The sequence below is a fragment of the Mauremys mutica genome, chromosome 17 (genome assembly GCF_020497125.1).
Source record: "Mauremys mutica isolate MM-2020 ecotype Southern chromosome 17, ASM2049712v1, whole genome shotgun sequence".
Lineage (NCBI taxonomy): Eukaryota > Metazoa > Chordata > Testudines > Geoemydidae > Mauremys > Mauremys mutica.
The window spans coordinates 24,505,363-24,519,755 of NC_059088.1; the positions used below are offsets into that span (position 1 = coordinate 24,505,363).

Genomic DNA, 14,393 nt, shown 5'->3' on the forward strand with positions numbered 1-14,393 from the left:
AGGAGTCTGATTTGTCTTGCGCACCCCTAAGTTTCACCTCACTTCAAAACGACTTGCTTACAAAATCCGACCTAAAACTACACAAGTGTCACAAACGCCATTACGGAAAACTCGCTGACTTTCTCCTCTTTACCATATAAGTATAAAAGAAATCAATCGCAATAGAAATCTTTCACTTACATTTCAGTGTTTAGCCTATAGAGCAGTATAAACAAGTCATGGTATGAAATTTTAGTTGGTACCGACTTGGCTAGGGCATTTTAACCAGGCAGATATCTAGATGAGTTGATGCACCCCCGCAAAGACCTCTGTGTACCCCCAGGGGTATATACACGCCTGGCTGAGAACCATTGGTCTATGGTGCCCATTATAGTCTATGGAGACGCAACCACAGAGCCATGGTACTGAAGCTATGCTAGGAAATATTTCTAGTTTCAGATACAGACGCTCCCCAGCTTATGCACGCGTTCCATTCCGGAATGCCTTGCGTAAGTCGCATTTTGCGTAAGTCAGGAACGTATACCCAACAATTATGCCTTAAAAAAAAAAAAAAAGCTTACGGAACTTTTTCCGTAAGTCTGGATTTGCGTAAGTCGGGTCTTGCGTAACCCAGGGAGCATCTGTACGAGAGTGATACATTTGTACAAATAGGATGATCACACTCAGTAGATTTGTAATGATACCTTACAAGAGACCTTTTGCATGAAGCAGATTTTAGTTACATTATATTCACACTCATCAGCATACTTTCATAAAATCATATAGAGTGCAACGTCCTCCTCCTGAACTCACTGCCAGAGACTGGCACACTGACCATGGCGGAGGCAGCATGCCTAAAATTCGTTTGGGAGGCAGGCAGATCGCCCTGTGAAGCAATCCTAATACAACTCTATTTACCAGGCTGAGTTAATGAGTGCCACTTGAGCTGGCAGGGGTTGGGCAGGAAGGAGAGCCGAGCTGGTTAACGATTGCCGAGCGGTTTCGGCCCCACAGACAGGGGACTGAAAGGAATTTTGCCGGCTAGCTCTGTACTAAGAAGCGTAGCTCCCTGGAAGGGCAAAGGGCTGTGATGAAAGGGCGGCCGCCCAGATCAAAAGACACGGGCCTGCTGCGAGCTGGCCGCTGAAGAGCTGATAGATTTGGGATAACGTCAGGTGGCGCGAGGTCGTTCTTCTGAAGGACCAACGAATCGGCGCTGGATGCTTGCTGGAGGTTGTTACGAGTCCCGGCAGCTCGGAAGAGCCGTGTCGAGAAGGGCTGAGGGGCCAGGCGAGGAATGCTCCAGTGGGAGTTTTCACGTAGCCTCAGCAATGTATGAAGTGGCTTGTGGCAGCTGGTCATGCTAACCTCCTTCACTAGCTATATTCTGCAGATCACAATGAGCTGTGTCATCTGTTTGATCTAGCTACTGCTTCCCTTCACGTAGCCTACTAGGATTTATGTAACCTCATCTAAGGGTGTCCACACAAGAAAATGATGCCAGGGTGATTTAAAAAAAAATGATTTCCTTAACCCTTGTGTGCAGGCTTTTATTTTGGATTGAAACTGGGTTTATTTTGGTTCAGTTTGTCAATTAAGAGCCACTTCAGTTTAGCTTAAACCTGTTCCTAAACCAGATTAAGAGCATCCACATGGGGGATTTGTGCCAGGTTAACTCAATCTTTTTAAAGTGGTTTAAATTAATTTCTTGCATTTAGACAAGGACTGTCTAATCTATCAGCTGAATGCTTTATCCTGCATTCGTAGCTTGCTGGGTGTGTCTGTCTAACCTGTCTAGCAACTAACTCCTTTGGCAACATCTTGCAAGATATCTTTAAAATTAAATCCATCTGTGACACACACCCTCATCCCATCCCATCCCATCCAACTCTGCATTTCATAGGCACAGTGAATGGTTACAGCACATCAGCTGTTGTCAGAACAAAAAATATGGAAAAAGAGAGACATACAAGAATGTCACTTTGGAACTATGGAAGCCTAGCCTAGTGGTCACATGGTCTCTGTGTCATAGACCCTATACTGCTAAAAGCTAGTGGAGATTCTCCCATATCTCAGAGAGCAGAAGCTTTGAACTGAGAAGAAACATAGCCCAGTGGTCATAATATCATGTGTGTCATAGGCCCTGTGTTGCTAATAGCTGGAGGAGATTTTCCCGTCCCTCAGACGGCAGAAGCCTGTGTTTTTGGAGCAGGAGCACTTGAGTTACGTTTACCCATGTGCTGTGGTGTTCCAAGCAGCCATGGGATGTTGTACAGTGTCAGACGTGCAGCCCTAAGTAGCCACGAAGTTGTTCCGTCAGCTGTTCTGATGGCCAGAGCGCTTCCCAGAGGAGACGGGTGGAGTGTGGGCAGGTAATGAGACCAGGGTCAGGTTGCAGGTCTGATCTCTCAGGAGTCAGCTTCCTGCCACGCTCTTAATCCCTACGGGAGAATCAGGCAGTGGGTGGCACAAGGAAATAACGTGTTGCCGCCGGAGATGAGCCCTGCAGGACTGAGCGCTCCCTGCGTAAGAGCGAAGGGAAGGGGATATTGGAAAGGAAATGGGTAGATGACCAGATGCATCCTCTACTTCCTGGAGGGTGAGGATGGGGGCAGCATTTGCTCTGGCTGCATTTCTCCCTTCCCAAGTTTTTGGGGATGGAAAAGGCGACGGGGCCTGATCCTGCAGGGAGCCTCCAAATTAGGGCTACGAAGCTGGCTCCTGGGAAAACCCCAGCCAAGTTTGTGAGAGTCTCTTTAGGATGTCCATGGGGAGATAGAGAGAGAGAGAGACACTGTGATAGCTGCATAGGTACCAGGCACACTTACATGCTACGGTGATCGTCATTATAGAAAACCCTTGGGCCTTGTTGGCAATGGATGTTGGTGCAAACCTCTAAGCACTGTTTACACTGGGGAGAAGCTGCACCAGTGCAAAATCACATTGCACCCGTGCAAACCATGTCTGCACGAGGGGGGTCGCAGCTCCAGATTCCAGTTGCAGGCATGGGCTTAGAGTCGCTAGTTGTCCGTGGCACTAGATTTTGCAAAGGGACCAGGTTGCCAAAGGCGCTCGGTTCCAAGCAGCTGCCGTACTTGTGACGCTTTTCCAAAGCCCCCGGCACTAAACTCCTTGGAAAATCTGCTCCTCGGAGTCGCAGCAGGAGCTTGGAGCCCTTTGGAAAATGTGGCCCTCAGCATCCGTATTCTTCACCCCATTTCCCGACAGGCGTGTGCTTCAGTCACTGTTCATCAGGCCTAGGGTCCGTCTGCAGCACATCTGGCCGCGGTCTAGACGTCGCGTTGATGCTCAGGCTCTGGCTTTCGAGACCCCACCCGAGGTAGGGTGACCAGACAGCAGATGTGAAAAATCAGGACGGGGGTGGGGGGGTAATAGGAGCCTATATAAGAAAAAGCCCCAAAAATCAGGACTGTCCCTATAAAATCAGGACATCTGGTCACCCTAACCCCAGGCCTGAGACCGCCAGCTCCAGCCCCAGCCGCGACATCTCCAAGGCTATTTTTAGCATTGCTGGCGAACCCAGGCTGGGAGGCTCGCTCCAGTGTAGACGTTGGGGGGCCAGTCCCGCCCGGTGCCTCAGTTTCCCCATCGTCAGCAGGGTAACGACACCCCTCTTTGCAAAATACTTTGAGAGCTGCGTCTTTTATAAGAGCTCATTATTATTCCCCACCGTCACCACCACCACCACCGTGTTACCTAACCTGCTCCTCCACCCTTGCCTGTGATGAACGGTTTATTATTAGCGTGGTCCTCTGCTGAACAGCAGGGCCTGAGCCGCTGATCTCAGCTACCCTCCTGGCATAGCCGGATCATTAAGGAAGCAAAGGCCTCTCTGTTCTCAGCGGCTCCCGCTAATCGTGTTATCCACCTGCTCATTGTCTTCTTGCCAGAGCTGAAGTGACAGGAGCCATGTGTCTGGGGAGCAATGCCTTGTGGGGCTCTGCTGAGTCCCCTGGCACATGGCAACTGTCCCTGTCTCCCCACTCTGGGGTCCCCTAAGGTCCTGGTTGTTGAAGTCAAAGGCAGCCTGCCAGTCCGTTCGAGCTCAAGCCCTCGCTTTGTTTCCTAGTCGCTGAGAAACGCAGCCTCAGTCCCAGTATGTGCAAACGAGGCCAGGGGGTGCAATTATCCAAAGCCCTTTCCAAGCCTCGGGGTGGCCCCCCCATTGTTTTAGTTCCCGGAGGGGCTGTGGGAAGCCCCCCCTGTGAAGCAGAAACCAATCAGACGTAAGCCGCTCATATATTTAATATGCCCCCCCCCCCACACCATGCTGCATGAAGCTGTGGTCTCTGTCACACCTGCATCCAGCAGGTCCACTGGCATGAGGGGTGATTTTGCAGGTAGCGCTGGAGGTGGGCTACAATATTAACCGCTTGACCCACCCAAAATGCTGTGTCTCAGCAGGTGGGGTGCTCCTCCTGCACACTGGCTGAGCTGCTCCTGCTAGAGTAGCATTATCCCACATACCCACCGCCAAGTAAATTCCCCACAGCTGTTAGCCGTGAGCAGCCTGATCCGCAATCTTGGAGTCTGTTAATATCGAAGCAGTTTACTAGTAGTAATAATGCAGACAGCATGACCTAGTGGATAGCGCATAAGACTGGGGTGCAGGAGACTTGGGTGTATTTCTCTGCTGTGCTGCAGGCTCCCTGCATGTCCTTGGGTGAAACAGTAAAAAAAACACCCAAAACCTCTGTGCCTCAGTTTTCCCATCTGTGAAATGGGGAGGACAATATTTCCCTTCCTCCTGGGTAAATGCATTAATGTTCAGGAGGTGCTCAGATACCATGGTGACAGGACAAGCTTATAACGAGGTAAACTTCACAGGCATGTTCAAGGAGGGTCCAGGGGCTAGGATGCTAGCCTGAGACTTTGGGGGCCAGGTTCAGTTCCCTGCTGTGCTACTGACTCTGTGTGCCCTTGGGCAACTCACTTAGTATTTAGACTCCTAATTCCCATTGAGGATCTGGGAACTTTGTCTCTCTGTGCCTCAGTTTCCCCATTTCTAACAGCCCTGCCCCGCTCCACAGAGGGTGTTGTGAGGGTAAACGCATTGAAAGTCGTGAGGTGCTCCGATACTATGGGTAATGGGACCATGAAAGGACCTGAGATGGATAACCTCATGCTCAGGGTATAGCTCTGGCCTCCGATGGGGCCAGGAAGAAATGTCCCTGGCAAGCAGGTTCTCTCATCTCTGCAGGGTTCTGGCACTTTCCTCAGGAGCAGCTGAGGCTGGCCGCTCTCTGAAACAGGGCTACATGGACCATGGTTCTGACTCAGGCTGGCAGTTTCTGTGTCCACCTACTTCTACTGAGTCTGAGAGAATCTCAGGTCTCCTGCTGCCCCGAAATGGGAGGAGGACAGGAGGGAAAGCTGACGGTAACAGCATCTTCCAAGTGACCGACGGTTTCCCCCGCATGAATCAGATGGAGGCCCAGGCTGGCAGCCTTCAGCGCCTTAACGAGTCAGTGACTCAGAGGGTCGTCTCACCCTCCTCCAGGTGCTTATTCCGGGAAGAGGCTACTTGTAAGAGAGGGAAAGAGCCCTTTCAGCTCATTAGGGAAACTGAACGTCTTTGAGCTAGTTCCACCACGTGGCCCTTGGATCCACCGTCTCTTGCTGGGCTCCAGTTTCTACCAGGGCCGCCCAGAGGACTCAGGGCTCCTGGGGCAAAGCCGGGGAGCTGCGGCGCTTGTACTCACCCGGCGGCGGTCTGGGTCTTCGGCGGCATTTCAGCGGCGGGGGGCCCTTCAGTCACTCCGCGTCTTCGGCAGCACTGAAGGGCCCCCCCGCCGCCAAAATGCTGTAAAGACTCAGACCGCTGCTGGGCCAGGGCTCACTGGGCCCCCTGTGGGGCCCGGGGCAAATTGCCCCACTTGCCCCCCATCTGGGCAGCCCTGGTTTCTACCCTGGAGCCATGCTGGCTTCAATGGGCCAGAGACGGCTGCTCTTAGAAATTCAGTCAGTACAGATTGGGTAGCAGGTTGTTAAAGTGCTGGCCTGGGGGATGCTGTAGACCTCAGTTCAGTTCTTTGTTCTGCTGCACACTCTCTGTGTGATTTTTAGTGTCTCTGTGCCTCGGTCTCCCATCTGTACAATGGGATACTGTCTATCCCTCAGTGGTACTTAGCTGGCCTCATCGCTGCAGTGTCTGAGAGCACCTCACGCTCTTTAGTGTATTGATCGTCATGACACCCTCAGCAAGAATCCTGTCTCCTATAGCAGTGAGCAGCACGCCGTGTCCTGCAGCTCTGTGGGCCACTGTCTGTGACTGAGGTTGCCAGGTGCTAGCACAGGGGTCGGCAACCTGTCAGAAGTGCTGTGCCGAGTCTTCATTTATTCACTCTGGTTTAAGGTTTCTCGTGCCAGTCATACATGTTAACGTTTTTAGAAGGTCTCTTTCTATAAGTCTATAATATAGAACTAAACTATTGTTGTATGTAAAGTAAATAAGGTTTTTAAAATGTTTAAGAAGCTTCATTTAAAATTAAATTAAAATGCAGAGCCCCCCGGACCGGTGGCCAGGACCCGGACAGTGTGAGTGCCACTGAAAATCAGCTCGCGTGCCGCCTTCGGCACCCGCGCCATAGGTCGCCTGCCCCTGCACTAGGGCAATCCAAATAATCAGTAAAAATCCAGGGTTGGACGCCTCCATCCACAGCCGGTGGCACTAGCAAGGCAGATGCCGGGCTGTGAGGAAGGGGCGGGGGGAGTGAGAGAACAGGACCGGGATCTGCAGAGAGCTCAGGTTGGAGCTGGCTCACGGGCAGAGGCCGTGCGCTAACGAACCCCAGCTCCTGACGGGAGGCCCGAGGTGTGAGAAGTTAATGAAGCAGGAAGGGGCCCGGGGTGTCTCATTTCCCCTCTGGTTAATTAGCTTCCTGGGCTAAGGGTCCCCGTTCTGCCCCGTTTCGCCATTGTCCCAACGGGCGTGCGTCAAAGACCCCTTAATCCCCTGGGTCCCCATGGTACTTGTTCACACACGCTTGTGCTGCGTGAGGTCAGCCGCTATCCCTGACCGCCAGCTCTTGGGCCTATTGAAGCAAAGCTCCTGGCACAGCTGAAGTCAGGCCAGGCAGGGGGTTTAAAGCGACCTTGTGTCCATGTGGCTAAGGGTGTCAGACGGCAGCTGTGGGTTTCAGCTGCAAGGACCTGATTCTACTTTGCATCTTGTTTCCCGCCCCCAACCCTCCCGATAGCTCCGATTGAGGGCAGGGGATTTAAACAGGATGGATGGTTTTGTGGTTAAAACATTGCAGTGTGATTCAAGGGACAATTCCTGGCCCCAGGCTCCCTGTGAGTGACAAGTCAATCACCGTGCCTCAGTTTCCTCACCTGTAAGCTGGTGAGAACAGTCCTTCCTCTGTGTCGCTTGTCTGTGGCGATTGCAAGCTCTTCGGGGCAGGATTGCTATTATGGATTCCTGGGCAGCGCCTGGCACAATGGGCCCCACTCTCAGCTGGGCCCCTGCGATGTTACTGCTGTACAAAGAATGAAGCTCTAGCTAGAAGTTTCATTCTGGCAGCTGCCCCAGCTTCTGGGGTGTGGGTTCCTTCCCTCTTCCACCGAAGAATCTGGTGCCCATCAGTGCTAGAGACGGGACACCGGACTAGGCAGACACTGGGTCTGATCCAGGCTGGCGATGCCTGTGTCTCTGTGTATCCGCGGCGTAAGACCTTCAGTTCCAGACGGCCTCTCTTTGAAGCCATGGGCCCCACCTGAAGACGAATGGCCAGGTCACTCTCTTCCAAAGCACCTCGGGGCCTCGTGAACCGCTCATGACTTAATGCAATAGCCATGTTCCCTTCACGCCGACCTCTGCTGGGAACCAAGGAGGATAGAAGAACTAGATGTGATTTCTCTCCCTGCTCCCCAGGCTCCTTCTCTGCTTTGTCAGTGGCGCATCCATTACCCTGACAAATCAAAGCGCTAAAGCGTTTTCGCCCTGCTCGAGTCAATGAGCCGAGCCGCAGCTGCGTCTCCGAGACCGTTAAGGGGGTGTCTGAAGCGCCGGGAGGGCAGTTTGTGTAGCAAGCAAAGGGGGGAATTGACAACAGGGCATGATTCATATGTCTTCCTGAAAGCATGTTCTGTTCCCAGAAGCCTGAAGGCCAGACTCTGATCTCAGGGACACCAGTGCAAATCCAGAGTGAATCCCTTGACTTCCATGGATGTATACACCAGTGTAACTGGGAATCTGGCCCTACCTGCATTGACTCCAGTGGGGTTACTCTGAGCTTACACTGGTATAACGGGGATCAGAATCAGCCCACGATTCTATTGACTACAATGGAGTGACTCCAGATTCACATCAGTCTCGTGGAGATCAGAACCCGCCCCTAGCTCCAGTAACTCCAGAAAGGAGATTCAAACATCAGAATCTGGCCTGAATTCTCCCATCATCTAATTCCCACCCCCGCCCCACCCTACATTTCAGTCTTCAGCACTTATGTCCTTGAAAATAATATTACTTTCATCTTCTGGCCTTGTGTTTCAGCCTGGAGAAGGACCGGGGAGGGCTCCAATTAGAGGCTGGGACAAGGGTCAGAACCTCAACGCCTAACCCAGCCCTTTAATTTGGGGCCGGGATAAAAGCTGCAGTGCCTCAGACACGACTACTTTCTGTTCCGAGTGCGAGGTGACCCGCCGCCGATAATAACGAGCACAGAACACGGCCATAGAATGGGTACATCCGACCGAAACGAAAAACCCTCTTGTGATTTTCCCCTGGGGTGGAATCGCATGCTACAAGTGCTCGTTGTGTTGGCTGGGAGGTGCTCAGATGCCACAGTGGTGAGGGCTGTATAAGAACCAGACCCGAATCAAATAGCAAAACCCTTCTGCTAGATTTGAGAGCAGATTCATGGCGATAATTAGGTACCTAGAGGTGCATTTAGTGAGATTTACAAAGGTGCCTATGGCGGTCAAGTGCCTAACTCCTATTGAAAGTCAATGAGAGTTAGGTACCTAGCTCACGGAGGTGATTTTTGCAAAGCCTTTTGTCAGTTTGGCACTTGGTTCTGGATCATGAACAAAAGTGCTGAGTAGATCCAGTTTGGATGGCCCAGAATTGTCAGGAGTCACACGAGATCCACTAATTTCTCCTATTTAGTAGATGTTTTACACTGCTGTTCGGTTTTAATGTGGTTCACCTGTGGAACTCTCTGCTACAGGATATTAGTGAGGTTAACCTGGGATTCACTGCTACTGGGTATCACCCTGCCAAGGAGCTTAGTGAGATTCAGAAAAGAATTAGATGTTTTATATCAATAAGGATTGCACCTGCTAGGACCCTAAAGGAAGGGGTCTCCAACTTCATGCTGCAGGGCTCCATCCAGTCACCAGACTCCCTCCCGTATAGCATGGCCCGGGCATGTGTGAGCAGGGGGAGCTACTGTCTGACTGTCGGGGGGTGGGTACCGCACTCTAGCTGGACCATAAGCCTGCTCCACGGGCCGCGATTCTTGTGGCTCGGGTGAAAGTCACCGTTACATACCAGACACTCGCTTCGTCCGGCTTCTCCAGACAGCCGGGTGCCGTCCCGTAAGCCGCCTCCTAGAACAGAGCTAGCAAATACCTTCTGGAAAGACAATGAGCTCATGTGTGAGGCCTGCAGGATGTACAGCAGCCAGGGGTCACTGGGGAGTGGGGCAGGTCTGGGGCTCAGCCGCTCTCTGCTGTCTGTCATCAGCAGGCAGCAGAGAGATCCAATGTCAGTAACTCCCGTGCTGCGGAGGCCTGAGCCGAACGGCTGGTTCAGGGTGGGGGTGGGGTTGTAACTGGGCAAAAAAGTTGCAGGCAAAAAAATTTTCTGTTGCAAAATGCTGTTTCGGGGGGAATGTGTCGGTTTCCAGGGAACGGTGCCCGACAGTACGTTGGTTTAGATGAAAATGTTGCCGGGAAGGTTGCTTAGGCCCAGGATGGAATTTGTGCCTAGAGGGAGAGAGACCTGCCCCAAAATAGCCAACAGCCTGTTGGTTAGGACGGGCACGTGGGAGGCCCAGGTTTGGGTCCCTTCTCTCTCTGCGTCAGAGCAAGGACTTGAATGCAAGTGCCCGAACCACGGGGCTGGAGAGTCGGCCTGTCTCTTTGGCCCAAGGGCTATTTCATTATTTGTAAGAGAGGCGCGGGGGGAGGATGACCAGACGGCAAGTGTGAAAAATCAGGACAGGAGGTGGGAGGTAATAGGAGCCTATATAAGAAAAAGCCCCCAAAATCAGGACTGTCCCTATAAAATCAGGACATCTGGTCACCCTGGGGGAGGGTGGGTGGGTGGGTGAGGTAATATCTTTGATTGGACCAGCTGCGGTTGGCAAGTGAAAGATGCGGTTTTGGACTACACAGAGCTCTTCCTTGGGTCTGGGTAAGGTACCCCAAGGGCATTTCTACCCTGTAGTGTACGCCCAGGGTGCTGACTCAGCCTCACACCGAACCCCGCTTCTGTCTACACACAAATCGCGCTAACCCAGGCCTCAGGACCCCTCCCCACCCCCACCTCCCAGGGGTGGAGGGTCTGAGCCTGAGTCAAGTCAGGATTCAGGGTCCACGCCTTATTGCTTTGCAGTGTAGACACAGCCACGCTAGATTCATGCTCTGGGAGTCCACCAAAAATATCCCATAATCCCGCTGCCCCACGTTCTTTGTCCTCTGGACAGTCAGGTTTGGTGGACAGTCGAGGTTTCCCGCATTGCATCACGAACGAAGGACTGGAGCGGCCACGTTTTGGGAGGTCACTAGACAGTCTGGGATATGGTGGTTGGCCGTGTGCCCGCATAATGCAGTGTAGACACTGGAGCTCTGGTTTCCTTAGCCTGGGGTCCCAAACGAGTGTAGACAACATTTCAAAGTTCTGCATTTCCCGGGAGATGGGAATTCTGCCTTTTTTTTGGCCAGCTCTAGTGCCGAGTGCCTCCAGCCCCTGTTACAGCCATCCCAGTGTGACAGTAATGGAGGTTAACCTACAGAGCGCGCGGCTGCAGGCTCTTAACTGAGGTAAAACCTGTGGAGTTCCTGGGAGCTCAAGGGGCTCTGAAAGCACAGATCCAGCCCTGAAAACGTTTCTTTTCAAACATCAGGAGGTAGCCGTGTTAGTCTGTATCCAGACAACAACAAGGAGTCTGTTTTTTTACGCACGAAAGCTTATGTCCAAATAAATCTGTTAGTCTTGAAGGTGCCACCGGACTCCTTGTTCTTTTCAAACAGCCACTTGTGCAGTGAACGGTGAATGTTTCCGTCTGGGGTAGCTCCCTCATGTAGTATCAAAATCTTAGCTGATGGTAGCCACGGGGGAGATTTGGCTGAGGATGCAGAGGGGCGGTTAACCCTTTGTAAACTCTCCCCGTATGCCTAAGTCCCTCTGTTTCCCCCCGCAATGAAGATCCAGCTTCTCATAGACAGAGCACGGGTGCTTCTATGGAGGGGTCAACCTAGGCAGACCCTGTGCCGTGATCCAAGCAGGGGCGGCTCCAGGCACCAGCACGCCAAGTGCATGCCTGGGGTGGCAAGCCGCGGGGGGCGCTCTGCCGGTCGCCGCGAGGGCGGCAGGCAGGTTGCCTTCGGCGGCTTGCCTGCGGAGGGTCCGCTGGTCCCGCGGCTTTGGTGGACCTCCCACAGACGTGCCGCCGAATCCGCAGGACCGGGGACCTCCCGCAGGCAAGCCGCCGAAGGCAGCCTGCCTGCCGTGCTTGGGGCGGCAAAATACCCAGAGCCGCCCCTGGACCCCAGGCAGCACAGGCTGGGAGCTAGAGAACCACAGGGTCTGTCTGTGTCCACCAGACTCAGTGAGAGCCCCTTTTCCATTCATTACAGCCCGGTCTTCTCCCCAGCCCCGCTGACCGGCCCGGAACCAGTCCAGGGGGGAGCTGGGGTCTCACCGGACCAGGAGGCCGGCCCGGTAAGACCAGCTGTGCCAGGCATCTGTACAGGGCCTGACTGGCTTGAAGGCAGCAGCTTCCAGAAGGGACTGTTCCCAGCAGGGCTTTCTAATCACATCTGAGCAAAGTGACCCTGTGCTTTCCGGGTCTTACCTAAGAGCCGTTAATGGCTCGTATAGGCGGGGTCGAAAATAGACTCACATCAGGACGTTAGGAGGGATGGGCATTCCGGGGGGGTGGGTGTATGTGTGTGATTCCCTGCCGGTGACCTCTCCAGGTTCTTCTTCTTGTTCCCATCCAGCTGAGACGTCGACTCCACCACGCTCTGGTTGCTCTGACCGAGATGAGTGGCTCAGATCCAAGCCCCCAGCCTGGCTTCCCCCAGCATCCCACCCCCGTCCGGCTCGCCCAGAGGAGGCAATCGAGCTCGGGAGGCACAAGCAGCAAGCACAGCGTCCAGGATGGGAGCGGTCACAGGTCCACCCCGTCGCCAACCCAGAGAGGGCTCCCCGCCACCCTGAATCGGGATCCCCTTGCCAAGAACACTCGCTCTCCACCCCCTGCGGCCAGCCAGCTCTGGGAGGGCAGGGACCTCTCCTCCTTGGGCAAAGAGATGTGAGCATGCAGCCAGGACATCCGCCCCCCCTTCTCTGCCACAACCGCCGGGAGCTGGGCGGGAAGTGGGATTTGCATCCTGCAGGGCATTCTGGGATTTTGAAATTTAATTTTCTCCCAGATCTGGGCAGAAAATCAAAATCTCGGAATCTTTCGCAAAACAAAATAATATGAAATCAATGCGTGATGACCTTATCGAAATTGTTTCATTTCGACTTTATCATTTCACCTATTATATAGGGAGGCAGAGTGGCCTAGTGGCTAGCGCAGGAGATCTGGGCTCATTCCAAGCTCTGCCAATGGTCTGCTGGGAGACTTCCCTCTCTGTGTGCCAGTTTCCCCATCTGTAACATGGGGGAAATGAAGCACTTAGAAGTCTATGGATGAAACATGCTATATAAGCGCTAGGTTAATAGTATATTTATTATATTATAAAGTCAAAATGATAAGGGCGAAATGAAACGTCTCTGGTTCTGGGCTGGGAAGCTTAGGCCAGGAATCGAATTGCGGGGGGGGGGGGGGGGGGGGGGAGCAGAACTAGTTAATACCCTGCAGCAGGGGGCTCTGTAAGTTAACCTGAGACATTGTTCTGTAGCAGGAAGTTCCTCAGTTAATATCCTGTGGCAGGGTGTTCCACAGGGTAGCCTCAGATATCATCCTGCAGCAGAGAGTTCCACAGGATAACCTCAGTTAATATCCCATAGCTGGGAGTTCTGCAGGTTAATCGCCCTAACGCGCCCAGTGGTAACCATGCCGACAGCCACCCCACAGGGAAGGCATCTTCTCCAGTGACAAGTGCGCCAGCCTAACCTTATCACTGGCATCTGCCAAGCCTTCCCTCCCCTATTAACAGACACCCCTTCACATCTTCCCCAACTACCACAACTGTGCTTCCAAAGAGACCCCTCTTTCCCCTGGGCAGTAACGGTCCCCGCAGCTGAGTGGCGCTTACTGAACACAGTCTTGGGTCTCGTGCATTTCCAGCTCTTCCAAGCAGCTTGCTCTGACATAGAGGAGATGGGCCAGAGCTAACTCTCACGTGCAAAACACCCCCAATGCAGTGCAAGTGCCGGGGTTACCAAATAGCTGGCTACATGCCTCCAGTTTAGCATTAGCACCCAGTCCTGCCAGCTGCAGAGCACCCTTCGCTCCCTCTGGCTTCAAATACGCAGGAGCAGTGTGCAAAAGGGGGCCCTCGCTTTTGTATCCTGTCCTTCCATGCGAGATGCATCCGAAGTGGCTTTATGGAGTTAGGAAGATAAATCATCCTGGATCTGCCGGGAGACACTGGCAGGGGAGGAGAGATGCAGGACGGCTGTCCCAGGGGAGTGAAGCTGCACTGGAGAAGGCTCTTGCGCCGAGAAAGCCGGCCTGCGTGTAAGGGTGGACCTAGAGAAGCCAGGAAGAGAGAAGAGATGCATTACAGGGAGGCGGTTCCAGTGGCAGCTGCTGCACAAGTACCCTTTATGGTTCTCGCATGACCGAGTCGTCACCTCCAAAGACACTGCAGCAGGACAGGCTCCCTCAACCAGGGCCCTCGTGAATTAGCTTTGATCAGTTTCACTATGAGGCTAGATTCCCCTCCCTCTCGCATTTCCCTTCCTGTGCTTGTGTTCTGTAAAATGTACTAAAAAGAATAAATACATGAACCCAGCCACGTTCACTGGAGCCAGGGCTGCGTCCCCCTGCCATTCTCTTGGGTCTGCAAACGGGCACAGCTCACTCAGAAAGAGCAATCCTTGGTTCTTGCATCACTAGCGCAGACTCTCAGAACATGCTAAGCACATGGGTGTTATCCTCCACTTTACAGGTGGGGAAACTGAGGTACAGAGAGACTATGTGACTTGTCACGGGGCACGTTAGTGGCAGAGCTGGGAATAGATTCCAGGAATCCTAAGTCCCAGT

The 14,393-nt window shown here is 53.1% G+C and overlaps 1 protein-coding gene across 1 annotated transcript in view; it reads left to right on the plus strand.

Annotated features, from left to right (window-relative positions):
- Nucleotides 1–12,935, plus strand: part of LOC123352157 (perilipin-2-like) — a 37,971-nt gene extending 25,036 nt beyond the window's left edge. Inside the window, exon 6 of the mRNA XM_044991936.1 lies at nucleotides 12,175–12,935. Within this exon, the coding sequence (XP_044847871.1) occupies nucleotides 12,175–12,492 (318 nt within the window). The 3' untranslated portion in view covers nucleotides 12,493–12,935. The remainder of the gene's footprint in view (nucleotides 1–12,174) is intronic.
- The last annotated feature ends 1,458 nt before the right edge of the window (nucleotides 12,936–14,393 follow it).